The 18,204-nt window shown below is 36.9% G+C and overlaps 1 protein-coding gene across 1 annotated transcript in view; it reads right to left on the bottom strand.

Annotated features, from left to right (window-relative positions):
* DNAH6 (dynein axonemal heavy chain 6) overlaps window positions 1-18,204 on the bottom strand; it is a 257,043-nt gene that overhangs the window by 216,664 nt on the left and 22,175 nt on the right. The window contains exons 4-12 of the mRNA XM_063458711.1: window positions 17,161-17,417; window positions 14,877-15,144; window positions 13,413-13,547; window positions 9,740-9,863; window positions 9,192-9,306; window positions 8,111-8,294; window positions 6,612-6,749; window positions 4,338-4,538; window positions 3,157-3,277 (exon numbers count right to left, since the gene is read on the bottom strand). Of these exons, the coding sequence (XP_063314781.1) occupies window positions 3,157-3,277; window positions 4,338-4,538; window positions 6,612-6,749; window positions 8,111-8,294; window positions 9,192-9,306; window positions 9,740-9,863; window positions 13,413-13,547; window positions 14,877-15,144; window positions 17,161-17,417 (1,543 nt within the window). The remainder of the gene's footprint in view (window positions 1-3,156; window positions 3,278-4,337; window positions 4,539-6,611; window positions 6,750-8,110; window positions 8,295-9,191; window positions 9,307-9,739; window positions 9,864-13,412; window positions 13,548-14,876; window positions 15,145-17,160; window positions 17,418-18,204) is intronic.

Here is an 18,204-nt window from a genome sequence, read left to right as displayed (position 1 = left end):
TGTAACGTTCTACGACACCCTAAAACCTGTACATGGGGGGTACTGTTTTACTCGGGAGACTTCGCTGAACACAAATATTAGTGATTCAAAACAGTAAAACATATCACAGCGATGATATTGTCAGTGAAAGTGACTTTTTTTGCATTTTTCACACACAAACAGCACTTTTACTGATGATATAATTGTTGTGATACATTTTCCAGTTTTGAAACACTAATATTTGTGTTCAGCAAAGTCTCCTGAGTATAACAGTACCCCCCATGTACAGGTTTTATAGCGTTTTTGAAAGTTACAGGGTCAAATATATGGGTCAAATATTTTTACATTGAAAATGGCCAGGTTGGTTACGTGCCTTTGAGAGCGTATGGTAGCCCAGGAATGAGAATTACCCCCATGATGGCATACCATTTGCAAAAGAAGACAACCCAAGGTATTGCAAATGGGGTATGTCCAGTCTTTTTTAGTAACCACTTAGTCACAAACACTGGCCAAAATTAGCGTTCAATTTAGTTTTTTACTTTTTTCACACACAAACAAATATGAACGCTAACTTTGGCCAGTGTTTGCGACTAAGTGGCTACTAAAAAAGTCTGGACATACCCCATATTGAATACCCTGGGTTGTCTACTTTAAAAAAAATATGTACATGTGGGATGTTATTCAGAGATTTATGACAGATAATAGTGTTACAATGTCACTATTGATACATTTTAAAAATGTATGTTTTGAAACCGCAATATCCTACTTGTACTTATAGCCCTATAACATGCAAAAAAATTGAAAAAAGCATGTAAACACTGGGTATTTTTAAACTCAGGACAAAATTTTGAATCTATTTAGCAGTTTTTTTCATTCGCTTTTGTAGATGAGTAAAAGATTTTTCATATAAAAGTCAAAAAACATGTATTTTTTTCAATTTTTCATCATATTTTTTCATTTTTAAAAAATTTAATTACATGAGATTATATAAATAATGGTATGTAAAGAAAGCCCCTTTTGTCCTGAAAAAAACAATATATAATTTGTATGGGAACAGTAAATGAGAGAGCGGAAAATTACAGCTAAACACAAACACCACAAAAGTGTAAAAAGATGCCTGGTCGCAAATGTACAACATCGCAAAAAAAGTCCGGTCCTTAAGGGGTTAATGCTTTAGTGTGGGTATAAGGCAGATAAAAGACATCAGCACATAGATGCCACAATGATTTGGATACTAAGGGACTGTACATGTAATGAAATGTGAGAAAGCTTCACAAAATAACAGACAGCACATGTGCTCTGAAGAGTGGACAGTGGTGGCACAGCGTGGCAACAAAACGGTAGAGGAATAAAAAGACAAGAGGGTAATTTGAATAATTTGCCTACTTAGATCTTCATGTGCACTCAGTATACCAACAGTAATTTGAATCTTATGAAAAGGCTCCTAGGTGACCGACCAGATTATAAAGAACACAATGAGTGTGATTTAAACTAATATAAACAGGCAGTACAAATACATTAAAAGGAAAGTCGGCTGCTGATTCATTTAAATCTAAGAATATGCACTAATTCCTCATGGGGAAAAAGCTCAGTATAAAATATAGTATTGCTTGTATCACTCAAGGGGATAAATTAAAGTTAAACCAACAACTCATGGGAAACTGCCGCACTCTAGGAAAAAGAATCACAACTAGGTTAATATGTTAACTGCCTTAGTTTCTTCGTCTATAAAACAAAGTATTGACAAACAAATTGATTTGTTAAAATTAATATTGGAGTACAGGGGATCATAAGGTACCTCTAGGCTGCAAAATATTGGCTTGTTTAGCCTTGTAATACGTTATAATCTACATAATGCCCTTCAGTGAACAACTCAAAAAAATCTACTACGGCAACATTTCACTAATTTTACTAATGAACAATTAACAGGCAGCCATATAACATGGGGTGCAATATTAGTAGCCAAAATTCCATATATTTATAGCTTTGGGTGCTGCATTAATATTGAAGAGGTCACAAGAATTATGAAAGCAAAAGGATAAAATGAAAACCCCCATAGGTATTTACACAGTATCCCCTTAGCTTGCAATATTAGCATAGAAAACATATTAACACGAATAATAAGTAGGCGTGAAAAAACGATAAATACAAATGTTGAAATACAATGCTTATGGATATTTTTAAAGAGCTCGGTGCTATTTTGAGGAATTCAGCTTCCTCAAATTTCCCCAATATATTAACAATGTATGTATGTGGGCATACTACCCAAATCCATTAGGTAAAGATACCAAAACCAGACATCTCTACTACATTTGCTATAATACAGCAGCCAGCAAAGAATCACTGTAGTACGTCCAGAAGCCTTCCTTCTCCTTTTTCCCTGCATGCAATAATAAAGCCAATCTCTCTTTAACCATAGAACTTTATATACAAGGAGGGAGGAGGGAAAAGGCAGCATTTACAGTCCTTTTGCACTATGCAGGTGGGTTGACTTGAGCATTGGTGGATAAGTATGTTTCTTTACCTGTTAAAACAAGTGCTCTAGCAAATGAGAAGGAATCTTGAGCAAAAACATATTTGCCTTTGCTTTGCAATTGATATTGAACCCAAAACCTAATTAAAATTTATATTGGTTTATGAGTGAACATTATGTGTACACGTTTCATGTTTTTTCAATACCTAGTCTGCTATTTGATTTTCTTAGCAGTAGAGTAAATGTTTTTGTATTTTAGGACTTCCTGCTTTTTGGTGACGGTGCACGACTTCTGGTGTTTGGATTATATCCAAACACAATTAAATGAACCAGAAATTTTATAAAACCACAAATCTGATTGTGTCCTTTTATATAATCCAAACAGTTGTAATATATATTCATATTTTTATTATTGCATCTATGCTTATACAACTTATATAACTTATAAGACATTTTGAAAGCTATTTTAAACATAATTATATATATGAGGACATTTAGCGTCCCAATCCTAGTGCTTTGTTTTGTGATGGAATTTTTATACTAAAAGCCAAACTAGCCAACCTTAGTAAGTTTAAACTATATCTACAAACAAATAAATGTACATTTTGAATTAGTTCTAATTTCTTATGAACCAATAAATTATTAAATAAAATGCTTCCAATTTTAGATATGATTTAACAATTGCCATGAAAAAAGAAATATACCGTGTTCCTCTTTCTTCAGAGCTTCTAAATCTAGACTTTCGTTTTCCTTGAAAAATTTACAAAATCTTTCAAAAGTGTCTCCATACACAGCAGCTGCAGCAAATGCAGATTGTATTGTTTCCTAGAAAAAGAAAACAAAATAACATCAAACACACCGAGTCTGGACAAAGAATATTGTATGTTGTTCACTAAAGCGTCGACTGTAGTGAATACCAAACTGCATAATGTGTTGATTTGGAAAAATCCTCCAGTATAGCTTGGTCACAGCTTGGCCATATTAGAACACATTTTACAATTTGGTCTTCAATTCACTAAAAGCTGTTTGTTTGTTTGTTTGTTTGTTTGCTTTTATTGAATAATACCATTTTAACCAAACATGTCTTATGAGCCAATACTGTACGAAACTGGACTCTTACATATAAGATAAGTATATATTTTAATCCAAGATTGTGTATATCAAACGATTTATGCATGCTCTGGCAGCAGAAACAGTTTTAGGTCTCTCTTGTAATCCTGTGTGGCATAATGTCTGTCATTGCCTAAACAATGAGATATGTTATCACGTCTTTCTAGTTCTGAGTCAAGAGTGCAACAAAAGCCCTAAAGCTGTTTTTGTTGCCACAACTAACAGAGACAGCCTTTTCTATAGTAGACACCAGGTACAATGCTGCTAACGTCTGATCCTCTCCTCAACCCTTTCCAGACAGAGATAAGTAGCAGAGGAAAAAATAGAATAATTCAACTGGCAGATGTATTTGCATGTGCATGTCTGAGCATTTATATGTCTTAGTGGCTAGTTATGTGTGCGAATAAAAGTTCTAAATGAATGAAAGAGTAAGTGGCTAATTATGCACAAATTTGTGAATATATTGCTAATTAGGTGTCTGAATGGCCAATTATCAGTATCTGTCTTTGACTTTCTAAACGTATGTATGAGTGAGCATCTAAATATGTATCTATGGGTCTTTGTGTAACTGTGGTGCTAATCAGAAGTTATGTGTGAGTGGCTAGGTAGGGTGTATATGTGTGTGTGTGTTTGTGTATGAATGATTAGCTAGAATGGTCCCTCCAGTCATTCAGCAGTAATTAACTTTTAAGTCCTGGCTCATAATGTAGGACTTGAAAATCGAAACCCTGCATATAGAATTATGTATCTAACAAGTAAACATGTTCCGTCATACCCTCATTTGGTAAACTAAAGAGTGTAAATGCTTGTCGCCTTCAAACATTGTACTTAAGCATGGGCCATCTCCACATGTTTTTTCTTCAAGTTTATTGTTTATGGTAGGCTGTGTAAAAGCATCAAAAAATGAATCTGGCACTAGATTGGCCAACGACAGCACAGTTTCTTGAAATTGAGTAACTACTTCTGCAACAGAATCCTAAAAAAAAAAGAAAAAAAAAAAGAAAAAAAAAAAGAAAAAAAAATTAATAAAAACACATATTCACATATTTTCCAACACTGGTTACACAACAGATGTCCAACATGAAATAACAAAACTTGTCCTGTTTTCTCAAAGTTCTAGAGTCAGAACAGAAAAACAAACTATGAATTCCAGTAAGTAAACCAATTTCTCTTTTTCTCAATTCTCTTCTAAATGCAAGACAAGTGAGAAGTACCAAAGCCAAAATTAGGAAAATATTTACAATCTGGAATGTCCAAATAGCTAAAACACAAACTATAGTTCACAGGAGGAAAAAAAAACAGCAGCTTAGAGAATGGGGTACATTTTTTAGATTTCTAACAAGTATCCTTTGAGATGACCTTTGGATTTTGATAAATCAAGGCCTCCTTGACAATAAAAGAGAAGCCAAGACGGATGCATGAAGCTGGTGCACCTCGGTGAAAAAAATAAATCTGAAAATTTTTGCTTCCCATTTATGGGAGTGCTGGCCTGATCTTTTCTAAGAGACTTTTTCTTCGGAGGATTCCATGAGGAGCAAATTAATCAAGCCTTTGAGTGACTGTGCACCAAACTACTCCTATGACTGGAGAGTTCTAAATTGACTGGAAGTTCCTAGCTTATAACTACTGGAAGAAGTTACAAATGACAGCCTGCTCTAAGTGGCCCTACCCAGAGGCAGAGAAAGAAGTTGCGGTGGATTGTTTAAGTACTACGGGTCCAGTTCAACGTTTAGCCACCACTAACCTGGACCACAATCCAGACAGGGACAATTTCCTAGGCACAACTCACATCCTTGGGAGGCCCACAATCTACACAGTTGGCTGCAGACCCTTAGATCCTGCCCTGGTTGCTGAACGTGATTAAATCCATGAGAAAAGTGCGCTGGATTGTACTAAAGTGTGAGGCTGGTAGGGCAACACTTTTTTGGAACTCAAGTCATATATCTCACTGGGGCAGAAAATAGTGTTTGGTGGGCATTGGTAGAGCTTATTTTTAATCAATAGAGCCTACATTCCGCTTTTTTGGCAATAGAGCCTATATTAGCCTCTCAGTTTATAATGGCCAGCTGTTTTGATTTCATTTCACTATTAGTACCCAGTAGCATTGTTATTTAATATTAGCTTATTTACAAACATAGGCAGTAAGTATGTTCATGTTTAATTCCTGTTGAACCTGCAACAATTACATATGTCATGCTTTACTTTATTTAACTACAATTTACAAGCACTGTGTTCTTTTCATCTTTATTATATTAAAAAATATATATGTGATAAACTGCAAAAACAAATTATTTGAAAGATATATTTCTGTATACTGATTAATATCCTGCTGTTTTGACAATATCCATGAAGTATCTGCACATAAAAAATAAAAAAACAAAACAGATATGAAACAAACAGAGAAGTGACAGGGACAGGATGTAGGATAGGAGGAACTATTATTCTTTGACTAGTATGTCCTGCCTCCAGTGGTGAACTGGTATATGAACTATTTCAGCTGCACTTAGTAGGTATGAATATACCATAACATGTTAATGGATTGTAATTGAAAGGCTAAATACATTCCATACTATTTTAGCATGAATTTTGTCATTTGGATTTCAATTTGAAACAGTTTAGTGAATAGTGAATTGGATGAGTGTTTTATATTGGTTAAACCTGAGTCAGTCTAAGTTACAATGAGGGGCTTAGCCTTCAGACTCAGGCCTCGATATTATATTGCTGGATAAGCTTTTCAAATGATTGTATATTTTTGGGGAAAAAAATAAATTATGTTTTTAAAATATAAAAATATCAAAAAATAATATCATATATAAAAAATATCAACATATCAAGAATATCAAAATACTACAAAACTAACATATTTTTCATAATATTACATAATATTAAATCAATTTATAAATAATTTACACAATACAAATAAAAAGTATTAATACTAAAAAAAAGTAAGGCTTGTATAGGATTAGGCCAAAACAGCGATTGACCCTTTTGGTGTTGAAATGTTCACAAATAAATAACACTGATTCTTTAAGTATCAGAAAAACCAAACCTGAAAATCATCCATGCCTGGCTCAAACCAAAGTGATTGTGTATCAATAATAATCTCTGTCAAAAACATTGGAGACTGTTCTTCGTCAACAGCACCACCTGAAGGAGCAGCAGCAAGAAGCGGGGGTATCCCAGTTGCCTTTTGAAACACAAAACATGTTGCTTAATTAAAATATTTAACAGTGAAAATGTGTAACAGCACATCAAATCACCCAACATAACAAAATTCTCTGGATGAGAACATTTTAGAATTGGTCTTTGAAGGGAAAGATAACATTTAAAATAAATAAATCCTTTGTTCTGGAAACTTCGGTATCTTTAAGTAATAGTTTTGCCCTAGTGCTGAACAACGTAATTCTGGTTATTAAAATGTTACAATGCAATTCTCCCCTCTATGACTCATTTAACCAAATTAACCCAATGTACTCCCTGCTCCATATGTGGGCCCAGAACCCTTTTCCATTATTACCTACCCTATATCACTGTCCTGAATATTAGGCTATTGGCATCTCTCAAACTGATTCCTTGTCAACATGCTCTGGTGATGTCACCATGATCATATGCAGGAGTAGGGAAGAACACTATTTTACTAACATGCTCATGGGAATGGATGTTGTCTGCATTACAGTCTAAAATTTACAATCAGATTGTGTAATAACAAGCATTTGACAGTTTTGCATATACCGTGTTTGTTCAAGCCACAGGTTAGACAAGGACTCAGCATACAATAGGCTAGCACACTCTAGGGGAGCTAGTGCTATTTGGGATACAATGATAATAATATACAATCACCAATTAGACTGTAATCCTTAACACCATAGTCAGAACCCAGAATTGCATTTCCATGCTATTTTAGTTGGTCCCCATGGATTATAACTAGCACATTCAATTTTTTTAAATTTGAAGAATGGGTCGCAAAGCTAATGCCTCCAAAATAGCACCTATTTTGCAGTGATAATCTTCCATTATTTTGTCAAGTGAAATTCTCAAGATACCTACTGGACAAATCATAGGGGAAAAAGCAAATCTTTGCTAAATATATGTTATGCTTCATATAAGGCATTTTATGATTGAGTCAGTTTGGCTAATTATGAATTGTAAATATAAAATTGTGTCTACTAATATGATATATTTTGAGATTTGGTTGCAAACTCTAGTCTTTTTCTAACCTATGGAAAATTAACTCTGTGCCGTGTTTTACATAATTCCCTCTTTTATATGTCCTTCTCCCTTCTCCCTTCTCCCTTCTCCCATGTTAATGGATTGTCTTCATACAATAATTTTTAAACAATGGACAGTTACACTAATGTGTCTCATAGGTCCCTTTACCCCCTCTATGATCCTCTGTGGGTGTCTCTACCCCCAATATAATACATTGTTAATGATTTTGACAGCCTTGGTTTTTTGGGGGGGTGGGGGTATTTAAAAGAAGAAATAAAAAAGAAAAATATATAACACAAGTCGGATTACTTTGAATTTTTCTATTTGAAGTGACCTTACCTTTTTGTCTGTTTTTTCTTGTTGTTGTTGTTGTTGTTGTTGCTGTGTGTTCCAGGTCTGTATTACAGCAATAGGAGGTGTTACCTTCACTTTATCCACTAGATGGGTCAATAACGAGGTAACAGAATTGACTGCCAGGACATGCATGGTGTTCACAATGAGGTAATCAGTTAAACGGATAAAACTAAAAATATGAAGGAGAGACATTACCAGTATTGGGTATTATTTCCGATGTGTACATATTATGAGTGTTATCTTTTACTTGTTTACTAAGGCAATCCTGTCCCTCAAACAGGCAGTTTCACTTGAACTGATATATATACACTTGTTGTACAGCAACAAGGTGTAACAAGATGCAAGAGAACATGTTTTGTGAAATGAGACAAGGGTTGACTGCAGCTTTCTGAAAAGGAAAAGAGTTACTTGATACACTCTTCTTAAAGTGTACCTGTCATGGTATACAAAACATTGTGATAAATGACAGAGGAGAAAATGAAATCTAAGCAAAGTTGGAATTGTTAGCAAATGTAGACATCTTATGAAAATTCTATGTGAAAATATAGTGCCTCCCCTCACCTGTCAATCAGTCCTTGGTATAGAGAGCTATGATGATGGCCTATTTCTCTATGTCGACCACAGAGTTAAAGACGACAGCCCTTCTACAATCAATTATCCTGATCTTCATTACAGCAAATACAGTGCTTGCACTGTAGATGTTTGATTATGCCTCAAGCAAGTGCATCTTGCTCTTTAATTGAGGAATACAGGAATTGAGTGACAGATGTCACTTCATTTTGCCCCTAATGCAAAAGCAATGAAGCCAGAGTGGCCAATAGTATATCAGGGAAGTGTTAACACCAATGAAGCACTATATTTCCTGGAGATAGGTAAACACAGACTGAACATCTTCTTAATTTACTACTTACATTATTAAATCCATGATCATAGGTTCACTTTAAGAAGTGTATTCAACAGCTTTAGAGCTTTGGACACTGGGGGGGGGGGGAGGGGTTAACTAAGAGTTATTACATAGACCATGCCATGTTTCTGCCAAACATGGCTAGCAAAAATTTTAACCAACCATGTCAGTCTTCTGCAGTGAGACCTCTTGTTAGCCTGTTCTGTGTAAGTCATTTTTTCAGATTCTTCTCCAAAAATGTCTACATCAATATGAGGAGGTGAATTTGTTCTGATACCTTTAAAGAATGTAGAAAACAACCTTAAAAGGCAAAAAATGCCATGCATAATAAGTAAACTAACTAGATAAAGATAGCACATAACACTACATTAAACAGTTAAATGTGGACAGTACATTGGGGAAGGCCACATTCAATTTTTTGCAACATGCAAATATTTATTATGCATATAGTAAATTCAACCCTAGTGAGTGTACTAACTTAATGCCTGGTTAGAAGTATAGGATATGAAATGTCCTGATAAACACACGTATCTGTAACAATATGTTGCATGGGGAGAGTTTTGCATAATGCATGTGCTGTTTTGTTAATTTTGCTTTTTTTTGTACATAAAGTGGATAACATGTTTGTGAAGCACAGTTGCAATGGTTACTGGAAAAATGTCCAAACATGCATTGCTTTACACACATGTAGTATTTGAGCATAACTTTACCTATGCCGTCGGAATCGTATATGTAGTCATCTGGTGTAAATCCAGCTTCAAGCAAAGCTGTTCTGCATGCACTCCTAATGACCTCCTTAGCCAGTTCACGGAATTCAGTTAGACGGTTTGCTACCTGAAAAGTATCCAATGTATATCATAAACAATCAGGTTCTAACTGTCTCACTCAGAGAAAATGGAAACTGCAGACAGGACATTTAAAGAAGATGATAGCGCCCATCACCAAGAAGAGAAGTAGAGATAAGCTTGTTTCTAGTATGAGGTGTTGCACATGTTATACTAGTAAGGTGGTCTCTTTTATGATGAAAAACAGCACAAATGTCTCTAACAAAAAGGTGATTATGAAAACATAGACAAAAAGCCACGAAAACGGCCAAAAACAAGAGTCTAATTGAGCACAATACCTCCACAATCGAGATGGGGCACAAAAAACGAAAATCAGCCCACTCAGAAAGCCTTTACCAACCCGACATCCGAAGATCCTTCAACGGACCAAGGCCTCAGGCCCAATCCAAGATGGCCCCCAGCAGACCACGAGGCTCCAGCATATCGGAGGACTCCGAGGGGGAAGACGGATCTGTGGCCTCGCAGGTGAATAGCGGAGTGCACCACAGGGCAGACTCGGACACCGACACATCCCCAGCCACTAAAGGGGACATTAAGAGGCTGCTACTGGAACTCCGAGCAGTGTGGAAAGCAGATCTTACGGGAGTGCAGGCGGAGGTTGGTACACTGAATCGCCACATTGACGAAGTGGAAACCAGAGAAGGGGAGAGAGACAACCGGCTAATTGGGACCCAAGCCCAGCTAGAAACTATGTCCCAGCAGGTCTGGAGCCTGACCAGAACAGTCACTGCGCTCGAGGCCAGGCACCGCAAGAGAAACGTGCGGATGCGAGGGGTGCCGGGACTGTGACCCCAGAGGCCCTAATGGACTTCGCTAATAAGGTGGCCAAGGCTCTGGGCATGCGGGGAGATGACAAAGCGCCTCCGCTGATAACGGCATTCAAGGTCCGGAAAGCTCCCACCGCCCCAGCTGACGCACCACGAGACACAATAGTGGTGACACGAGACATCGCGGTCAAGACGACTATCCTAACCCGCTCCAGAGGCCAAGCCTCATTGACCGTGGAAAACTGCCAGATAAAATTTTTTGAAGACCTACCTTTCTCAGTGTTGGCAGAGCGGCGCCAGTTTCAGCCGGTCACCAGGATACTGAGAGACCACAGCATCAGATACAGGTGGGGAGCGTCTGGAACCCTGGTAGTGCCCCACGGCAAGACGGTGCTGATCCTGTCTGCAGGAGAGGATCCCACGAAGCTCCTCAAAACACTGCAGCTACCTCCTGAGAGGGGTGACCCGGGACAGAGCCCGAAACCCTCCATAGACCGGTCCGCCCAAGGGCGAACAACCCCCAAAGACATGAAAGCAGCCCCGCACACCAACAAGATACTGCACGGACAGCTTGGGAACTATAATACCTACCTTGCGGTCCACTAGGACCTGACCGTTTTGACCTCAGTCCTTATCCCTGATGAATCACCCGCCAAGTCGTTATACACGAGTAACGTATACCCACCAAAGAGACAGTCTAGCTCTAAGGGCAATCCATCTACGCCCTTACCATCTTAGCATATTGTTTCTCACCTGTACGATTATTTCTAACGGTGACTGTTTTTCCCTTTTTTTTTTTTTATATATATATATGTATATTTGCTATTATTTATACTGTCGGTCATGCAGATGAAAGGGGGGGGGGAGAATACATAGCAACACAGCATTGAGACACCCCCGTACCCCCAAATAGCATACCAAGGCACACATTATAAAGCCCGCTGCCCATAGCCGGGCTTAAGCCGGCAATCACACCACGGCCCAGACAAATTCACTATACCAGATGAGAACAGTACCCACCCATCACCTACACTGCAGAAAACTAGCCATACGTAACACATTACTTCAATGGCGCTGACCACACCATGTTAAATAAACCCTATCTGTCAGCACACTAAATGGGACCCGGAGGCAGCCAAACGACAATGACGCCAAGAGACGATCCTAGTACACCAAACCCACACAGCTGTGACCTTAAACAACATTGACCTAGATAGCATGTATAGCATCAGATACAGGTGGGGAGCGTCTGGAACCCTGGTAGTGCCCCACGGCAAGACGGTGCTGATCCTGTCTGCAGGAGAGGATCCCACGAAGCTCCTCAAAACACTGCAGCTACCTCCTGAGAGGGGTGACCCGGGACAGAGCCCGAAACCCTCCATAGACCGGTCCGCCCGAGGGCGAACAACCCCCAAAGACATGAAAGCAGCCCCGCACACCAACAAGATACTGCACGGACAGCTTGGGAACTATAATACCTACCTTGCGGTCCACTAGGACCTGACCGTTTTGACCTCAGTCCTTATCCCTGATGAATCACCCGCCAAGTCGTTATACACGAGTAACGCATACCCACCAAAGAGACAGTCTAGCTCTAAGGGCAATCCATCTACGCCCTTACCGTCTTAGCATATTGTTTCTCACCTGTACGATAATTTCTAACAGTGACTGTTTTTCCCTTTTTTTTTTTTATATATATATATATATATATATATATGTATATTTGCTATTATTTATACTGTCGGTCATGCAGATGAAAGGGGGGGGGGAAGAATACATAGCAACACAGCATTGAGACACCCCCGTACCCCCAAATAGCATACCAAGGCACACATTATAAAGCCCGCTGCCCATAGCCGGGCTTAAGCCGGCAATCACACCACGGCCCAGACAAATTCACTATACCAGATGAGAACAGTACCCACCCATCACCTACACTGCAGAAAACTAGCCACACGTAACACATTACTTCAATGGCGCTGACCACACCATGTTAAATAAACCCTATCTGTCAGCACACTAAATGGGACCCGGAGGCAGCCAAACGACAATGACGCCAAGAGACGATCCTAGTACACCGAACCCACACAGCTGTGACCTTAAACAACATTGTCCTAGATAGCATGTATAGCCTGATTGCTCCTAGTATTCTTTTATGCCTGTCTATGATTACTTTAGAATTTCTAATATTATTGTGATGTTTCACTGGTGACCAACATCTCATAAGAATCAGAGCCCACTCGGTATGACCCCGTGCATTGGATATATAATATGCTTTTGTTCTTGTATGCATACCAAAAGGGCATGACCCACTCGGTTCATTACATTGCCCCCTGCACATGCTGAGAGACCAAAATACAGAAACCGAAATGCAAAGCACCTGCATGGCCTGCAGACCCATCGGTTTAACCTGGGCTCACTGTTTTGTCGCTTCCACTTACGGTTCCCTTAGAGTTAACCCATGAAGAACTAAGCCTTTAAAATTGTGTAGACTGCTTACAATACATGAATAAATATAATGCTGGGACCTCAAGTAACATTGTTCTAGATAGCATATATAACCTGATTGTTCCCTGTATTCTGTTATGCATATCTATGTTTACTCTTGAATCTCTAATCAACAAAAAAAAGTGCACTGTATCCTGCAATACTGAAACTTGTAATTATCTATGCACTCTCAAAAATAAAGAATTTAAAAAAATAAACAAAAAAAAGGTGATTATTTTTAAAGAAACTGTACAAAAGAAAAATGTTAAAGTGAATTCATGTACCTCTTTCATTTGCTTGAACTGATTTTCTGTGAATTCTCCTAAAGTGTAAGTGTATCCTTTTTCAATGCGGCACAGACCCATATCACTGATGCGGTAACACATTTCTTGAATGTTAAGCAGAGCAGGACTCAAAAACTTGAAAGACAGAAAAAAGTAACGATCAATTCCAGATGATTCATATTTATGTTAGGCATAGCTTACCTTCATGTGCTATAATCTAATTAGTAGAACAAGTTACTGACAGTAATAACAGAGATACAAAATATAACCTTGTGAACACATACATACATACATGCATACATACATACATACATCTCTGTGACATTGTTCTGTGTTTACGTACACTGCTCTTTATAAATATATGGAGGGGATTATTCAAGCAGCTCTGTCTCCGTCTGGAGTCCTTACTGTTTTTGCAAAGACTCCGACATTGACTGCTCTTAGGTCTCTGGAGGACAGCGAGAGCCTCCATAGACAAAACCTTTTCCCTACAGCATTACTAGTGACAGCTGGGGTAAATACAAAAAAAACTTGATGGTGGTAGCTCCACCTTTTGTCAAGTTTTTTAAAACGTAGAAAATATACTAAGACTTTGTCTTAGTATATCTTTTGACAGTGTTGGAATTTCGTAGTATGAAGTATATAGTGAGTATTTCATAAAGATTTTGTCTTTATGAAACACTCATTTTGGGGAAGGGGGGTGACAGAGCCACTTTAATGTTCATCAAATGAAAATTGGGAGTGATTGACTAGAGGCACAGCATCACTTAAGTAGCCAATTTCTTCTTTAAACTTTTGATATGTGACAATTTAATTAAGGGCTGGCCAAAACATAGCTACCCAGATATGGCAGAACTAAAATCCTCATAATGCTTTTTCGACTGTTTTTCTGAGATTGTTACAGAGTGGCTGAAGAAATACTTGCATCCATCAAGTTCAGCCTTTCTGATATCTTTCTCTTCTGTTGATCAAAATAAGGCAAAACCCCCAGTTTGAAGCACTTTTAATACTGCTGCAAACTAGAAAAAAAAATCCTTCTCAACCCTTAAATGGCAGTCAGATTGCTCCTTGATTTCAAGAAGATTACCCGACATATTAATATTATATTCCTGAATATTATGTTTTTGCAAGAATTCATGCAGTGGCTGTTTAAAAATATGCACAAACTCTGATAAAACCACCTCTTTAGGCAGAGATTTCCACATGTTGTATATACTTACTGAATAGAACCCTTTCCATTGCCTGGAGCTTTCTCCACCTGTCTTCTTGTGTAGTTATACAAGAGGATTAACTTTGATTAAATAAAGTTAGAAACAGTTACAGGTAAGATGACAATATGAGGTAAAAAACATATATATATATATATATATATATATATATATACATTGTATTTCACTAAAATGTATGTTCAGTGGAAGGTTTACATGCATTCTTTAATAATCCTTTAAACCACAAGACACTTACCCCATTAACAATGAATAAGTTCTCCTGCAGAGCTCGACGACATTCATTAATTTTCTTTGCACGGACATTCTTCCTCCATACGGTGAAGCTTTTCCACTTACGGAATAGAGCAAAAGTAGGTATTTGCTTTAAAGCCTTGTGGTAAAGGTATTCCTGCTTCCATCGCTCAAGGTCCAAGAATACGACTTCTCCATCACACATATTGGTGACTCCTCTTTCACTTATAGTGTAATAGTCATTTTTGTTGATATGTTGATACTGAACAATTCTAAAGGTAAAATGATTTCAAATGTTAAATATATTCTTATTATGTATAATGTTCAGTGATCCAAAGGTAAATACAAAAATTAGGAGGCTTTGATTTATTTATTTTTCTTTAGCAAAACAATACTGCACCATCATCAGGAATTAGTAACATTTATACATTACTTTGCATCCCTAAAACTAGGCTTCCTGGAAAAGACTGCTTCCTCTTCCCAAACAGCCAGTATGCTGCACTTGTTCTACTGACTACACATCATCATTCAGAGAAAATATAAAACTGTAAATGGTAAAAGTAAACAGGCTGAGCTAGGCTACAGAAATAAAATTAAACCACTAAATAAAACACTGAAAATCATCCATATCTATTAACCACTTTTCATATGATGCACTCATTTCTTTTATATGTATCTTAAAGATCTAGCAATACTCCAGTTCAGTGCAGAAACAACCAGGCACACAATGCAAACCGAGTATCGAATCAAAATATTGGGGGAGAGTTGTCTCTAAGCTGTTCATATTTATTAAATTGGTCTAAAAAGTGTTGGCATTCATCTTCTTAAATTCCGTCATTTTTCTCAGAAATATAATATGACTGGCAGAAAAATAAGAAGTGAAACAGAACACTTATTCTGGTGTATAAAGTCATGGAAAGATCGATAAATCTCAAGAGGTTCTATTAAAGCTCAATACAAGAGAAAAGGATTCAACTGGCATAACACTGTGCTGTTAAAAACTTTTTTAACCCCTTAATGACACAACTTCTGGAATAAAAGGGAATCATGACGGAATATATCCGTCGTCTGTCCTTAAGGGGTTAAGTGGCTCTGTCGACTTCAGTGGTCTTTGCATATTTTGTAAATATTCCCAAAGGTGACATTCTTTCTTGGCATGTGGTGGCCCAAGTGTCCAGTGAAGGTAGATATACTTACATGAAGCAGACCATGCAGACACTACCATCTTCCTTTTTCAACTACTTCATGCACCAGGATTCGCAGCAGTGCTAGACTCTCGTGCATGCGCAAGAGTAAAACACTGATGTGTAGGGAGAATCATGAGTGATCATAGGATCCTCCATAAGCCATGTTTCAGGAACCAAAAGAAAAAGCCTGCTTTTTTTTTAAGTTTTGTCATATTCAGGCTTGTCCAAGTTTTTGTGATATTATTATGATATTTTTTTATTGTGTTGGCATTTCAAAGAATGTTAGTATTTTGCAAAAATATCTTTATGAAATATTCAAAATGTATAATCGGATGACAAATTTATGGATGACAATTTAAGACAGTTCTTGGCCTGACTAAGGCCTTATTTTATTATTGTTGGATAAGCTTTCCAAATGATTTAATATTTTTGGATAAACGTTTAAAATTATTTAATATTAAAAAATATTTTCATTTTGTAGTATAAATATATATATACACATATATATATATATATATATATATATATACAACATAATAAAATATAAAATATATATTATCATATATATATATATATATATCATACATATAAAATATACCAAAACATAAACAAACCTAAATATTACACTATATAAATAATGTTCATAATATTAAATCATTTTAAGTTTATCCAACAATATTAAATTATTCAAAAGCAATATTAATTTGAGGCTTAAGGCCTCAATTTAATAAGCTCTCCACAGATTTAATATTGTTAGACAAATGTCACAATGATTTACGTAAAACAAATCCCATAGACAAATCCCATAATTGTGACGAAATCACTTAGAATGTTTCTAACAGTATGGAATCAATTAGAAAGCTTATTTAATTGAGGCCTATGTTTTGTGAAAAGTGACAGCTTCAAAGATCTGCAGTTTAATTTCTCCTGTAAAGGTTGGCTTAACTTTCCCATGAAAGCAAACTCATTTGAATTATCCAATTGAGGTACCATCATTAAGTTTTGAAAAGAAAAAGAGTGCATGATATTTGACTGATACAACTATTCAAGCCCCTTGTTCAATTACATTTATTTAATTCAGTAACTATGACAACAGTATACCTCAAATTATAATGATCATATTCGATTGATGATTTAGGAACTGCGGGAGTCATGTACAGAAATCCAATTTTCTTATTTTCCAGTAATATTTTGATGATGTGCAAAGGATCTTTAATATTAGCCTTGATAACATCTTCTGCTGTATTAAAAGTCCATGATGGTGGAGAAGATATCTTCCGATGCGAGCTTGTCCTTGTGGTTGTGCGTGGCTTTTTGGGTGGTATAGGAGATATTGTCCTACTGTAATCCAACTGTAACTGGAAATTAATGAAGAATTAAAACCTTTAGTGATAACTATATATATAAAAAGGAGGAAAGGAAGCCTTGAACGAGCACTCAATGGGCAGGGGATAACCCTCAAAGACTACCAGGGTAGTGGCAAACAAGGAAGAAACAAAATGAGTGCCCTGCGTTATTAATACGTAACCTTTAATAATATGTTAATAAAAATAGGTGAAATACCACCAAGAAATGTGAACCAATAAAATCTGTTATAATTCCGATAGAATACAGTATCACAAACTGATAATGAGTACTAAATATACGGGTCTTAGCGGATTATAACAGATGTTCCAGCGTGTGAGGGGTTAAAACCCAATTCTGTAGACCCCCACCATGTTGGAAGTGCAAATTGCTTCTAAATTAGATAAAAAGAGAGGACATGTACAAAGGTAATCATTATCCCCACGGATATACCACTGAACGCTAGAGTGAGGATGGTGTCACAATGATAAACTGAGGGTGATCTCCCCCATGTTTATAGGTATACCCATGTGAACGGAAACCTCATTCTATAGATCCCTGAGGCCATAAGTGAGACTTCAATAGTGAACTGTTATTAGCAATCATAAGTCTATACACTGGTTCGTTAAAGCATGAATCTAGAGAGAGGTCCTGTTCAGAAGTTTTCAGTGTCCTCTCATAAATAGCTATGTGCAAAAGAGCAGTAATTTCGCACGTAAAAATATATGAAAAACTATATTTGTGAGGTATCAGATAAATCACATAGGGTGTGAGGTATCAGATAAATCACATAGACATATA

This window comes from Pelobates fuscus, chromosome 6 (genome assembly GCF_036172605.1).
Source record: "Pelobates fuscus isolate aPelFus1 chromosome 6, aPelFus1.pri, whole genome shotgun sequence".
Taxonomy (NCBI): Eukaryota; Metazoa; Chordata; class Amphibia; order Anura; family Pelobatidae; genus Pelobates; species Pelobates fuscus.
The sequence above is the reverse complement of the archived record's forward strand: the minus strand, read 5'-3'. Positions and strand labels throughout refer to the sequence as shown.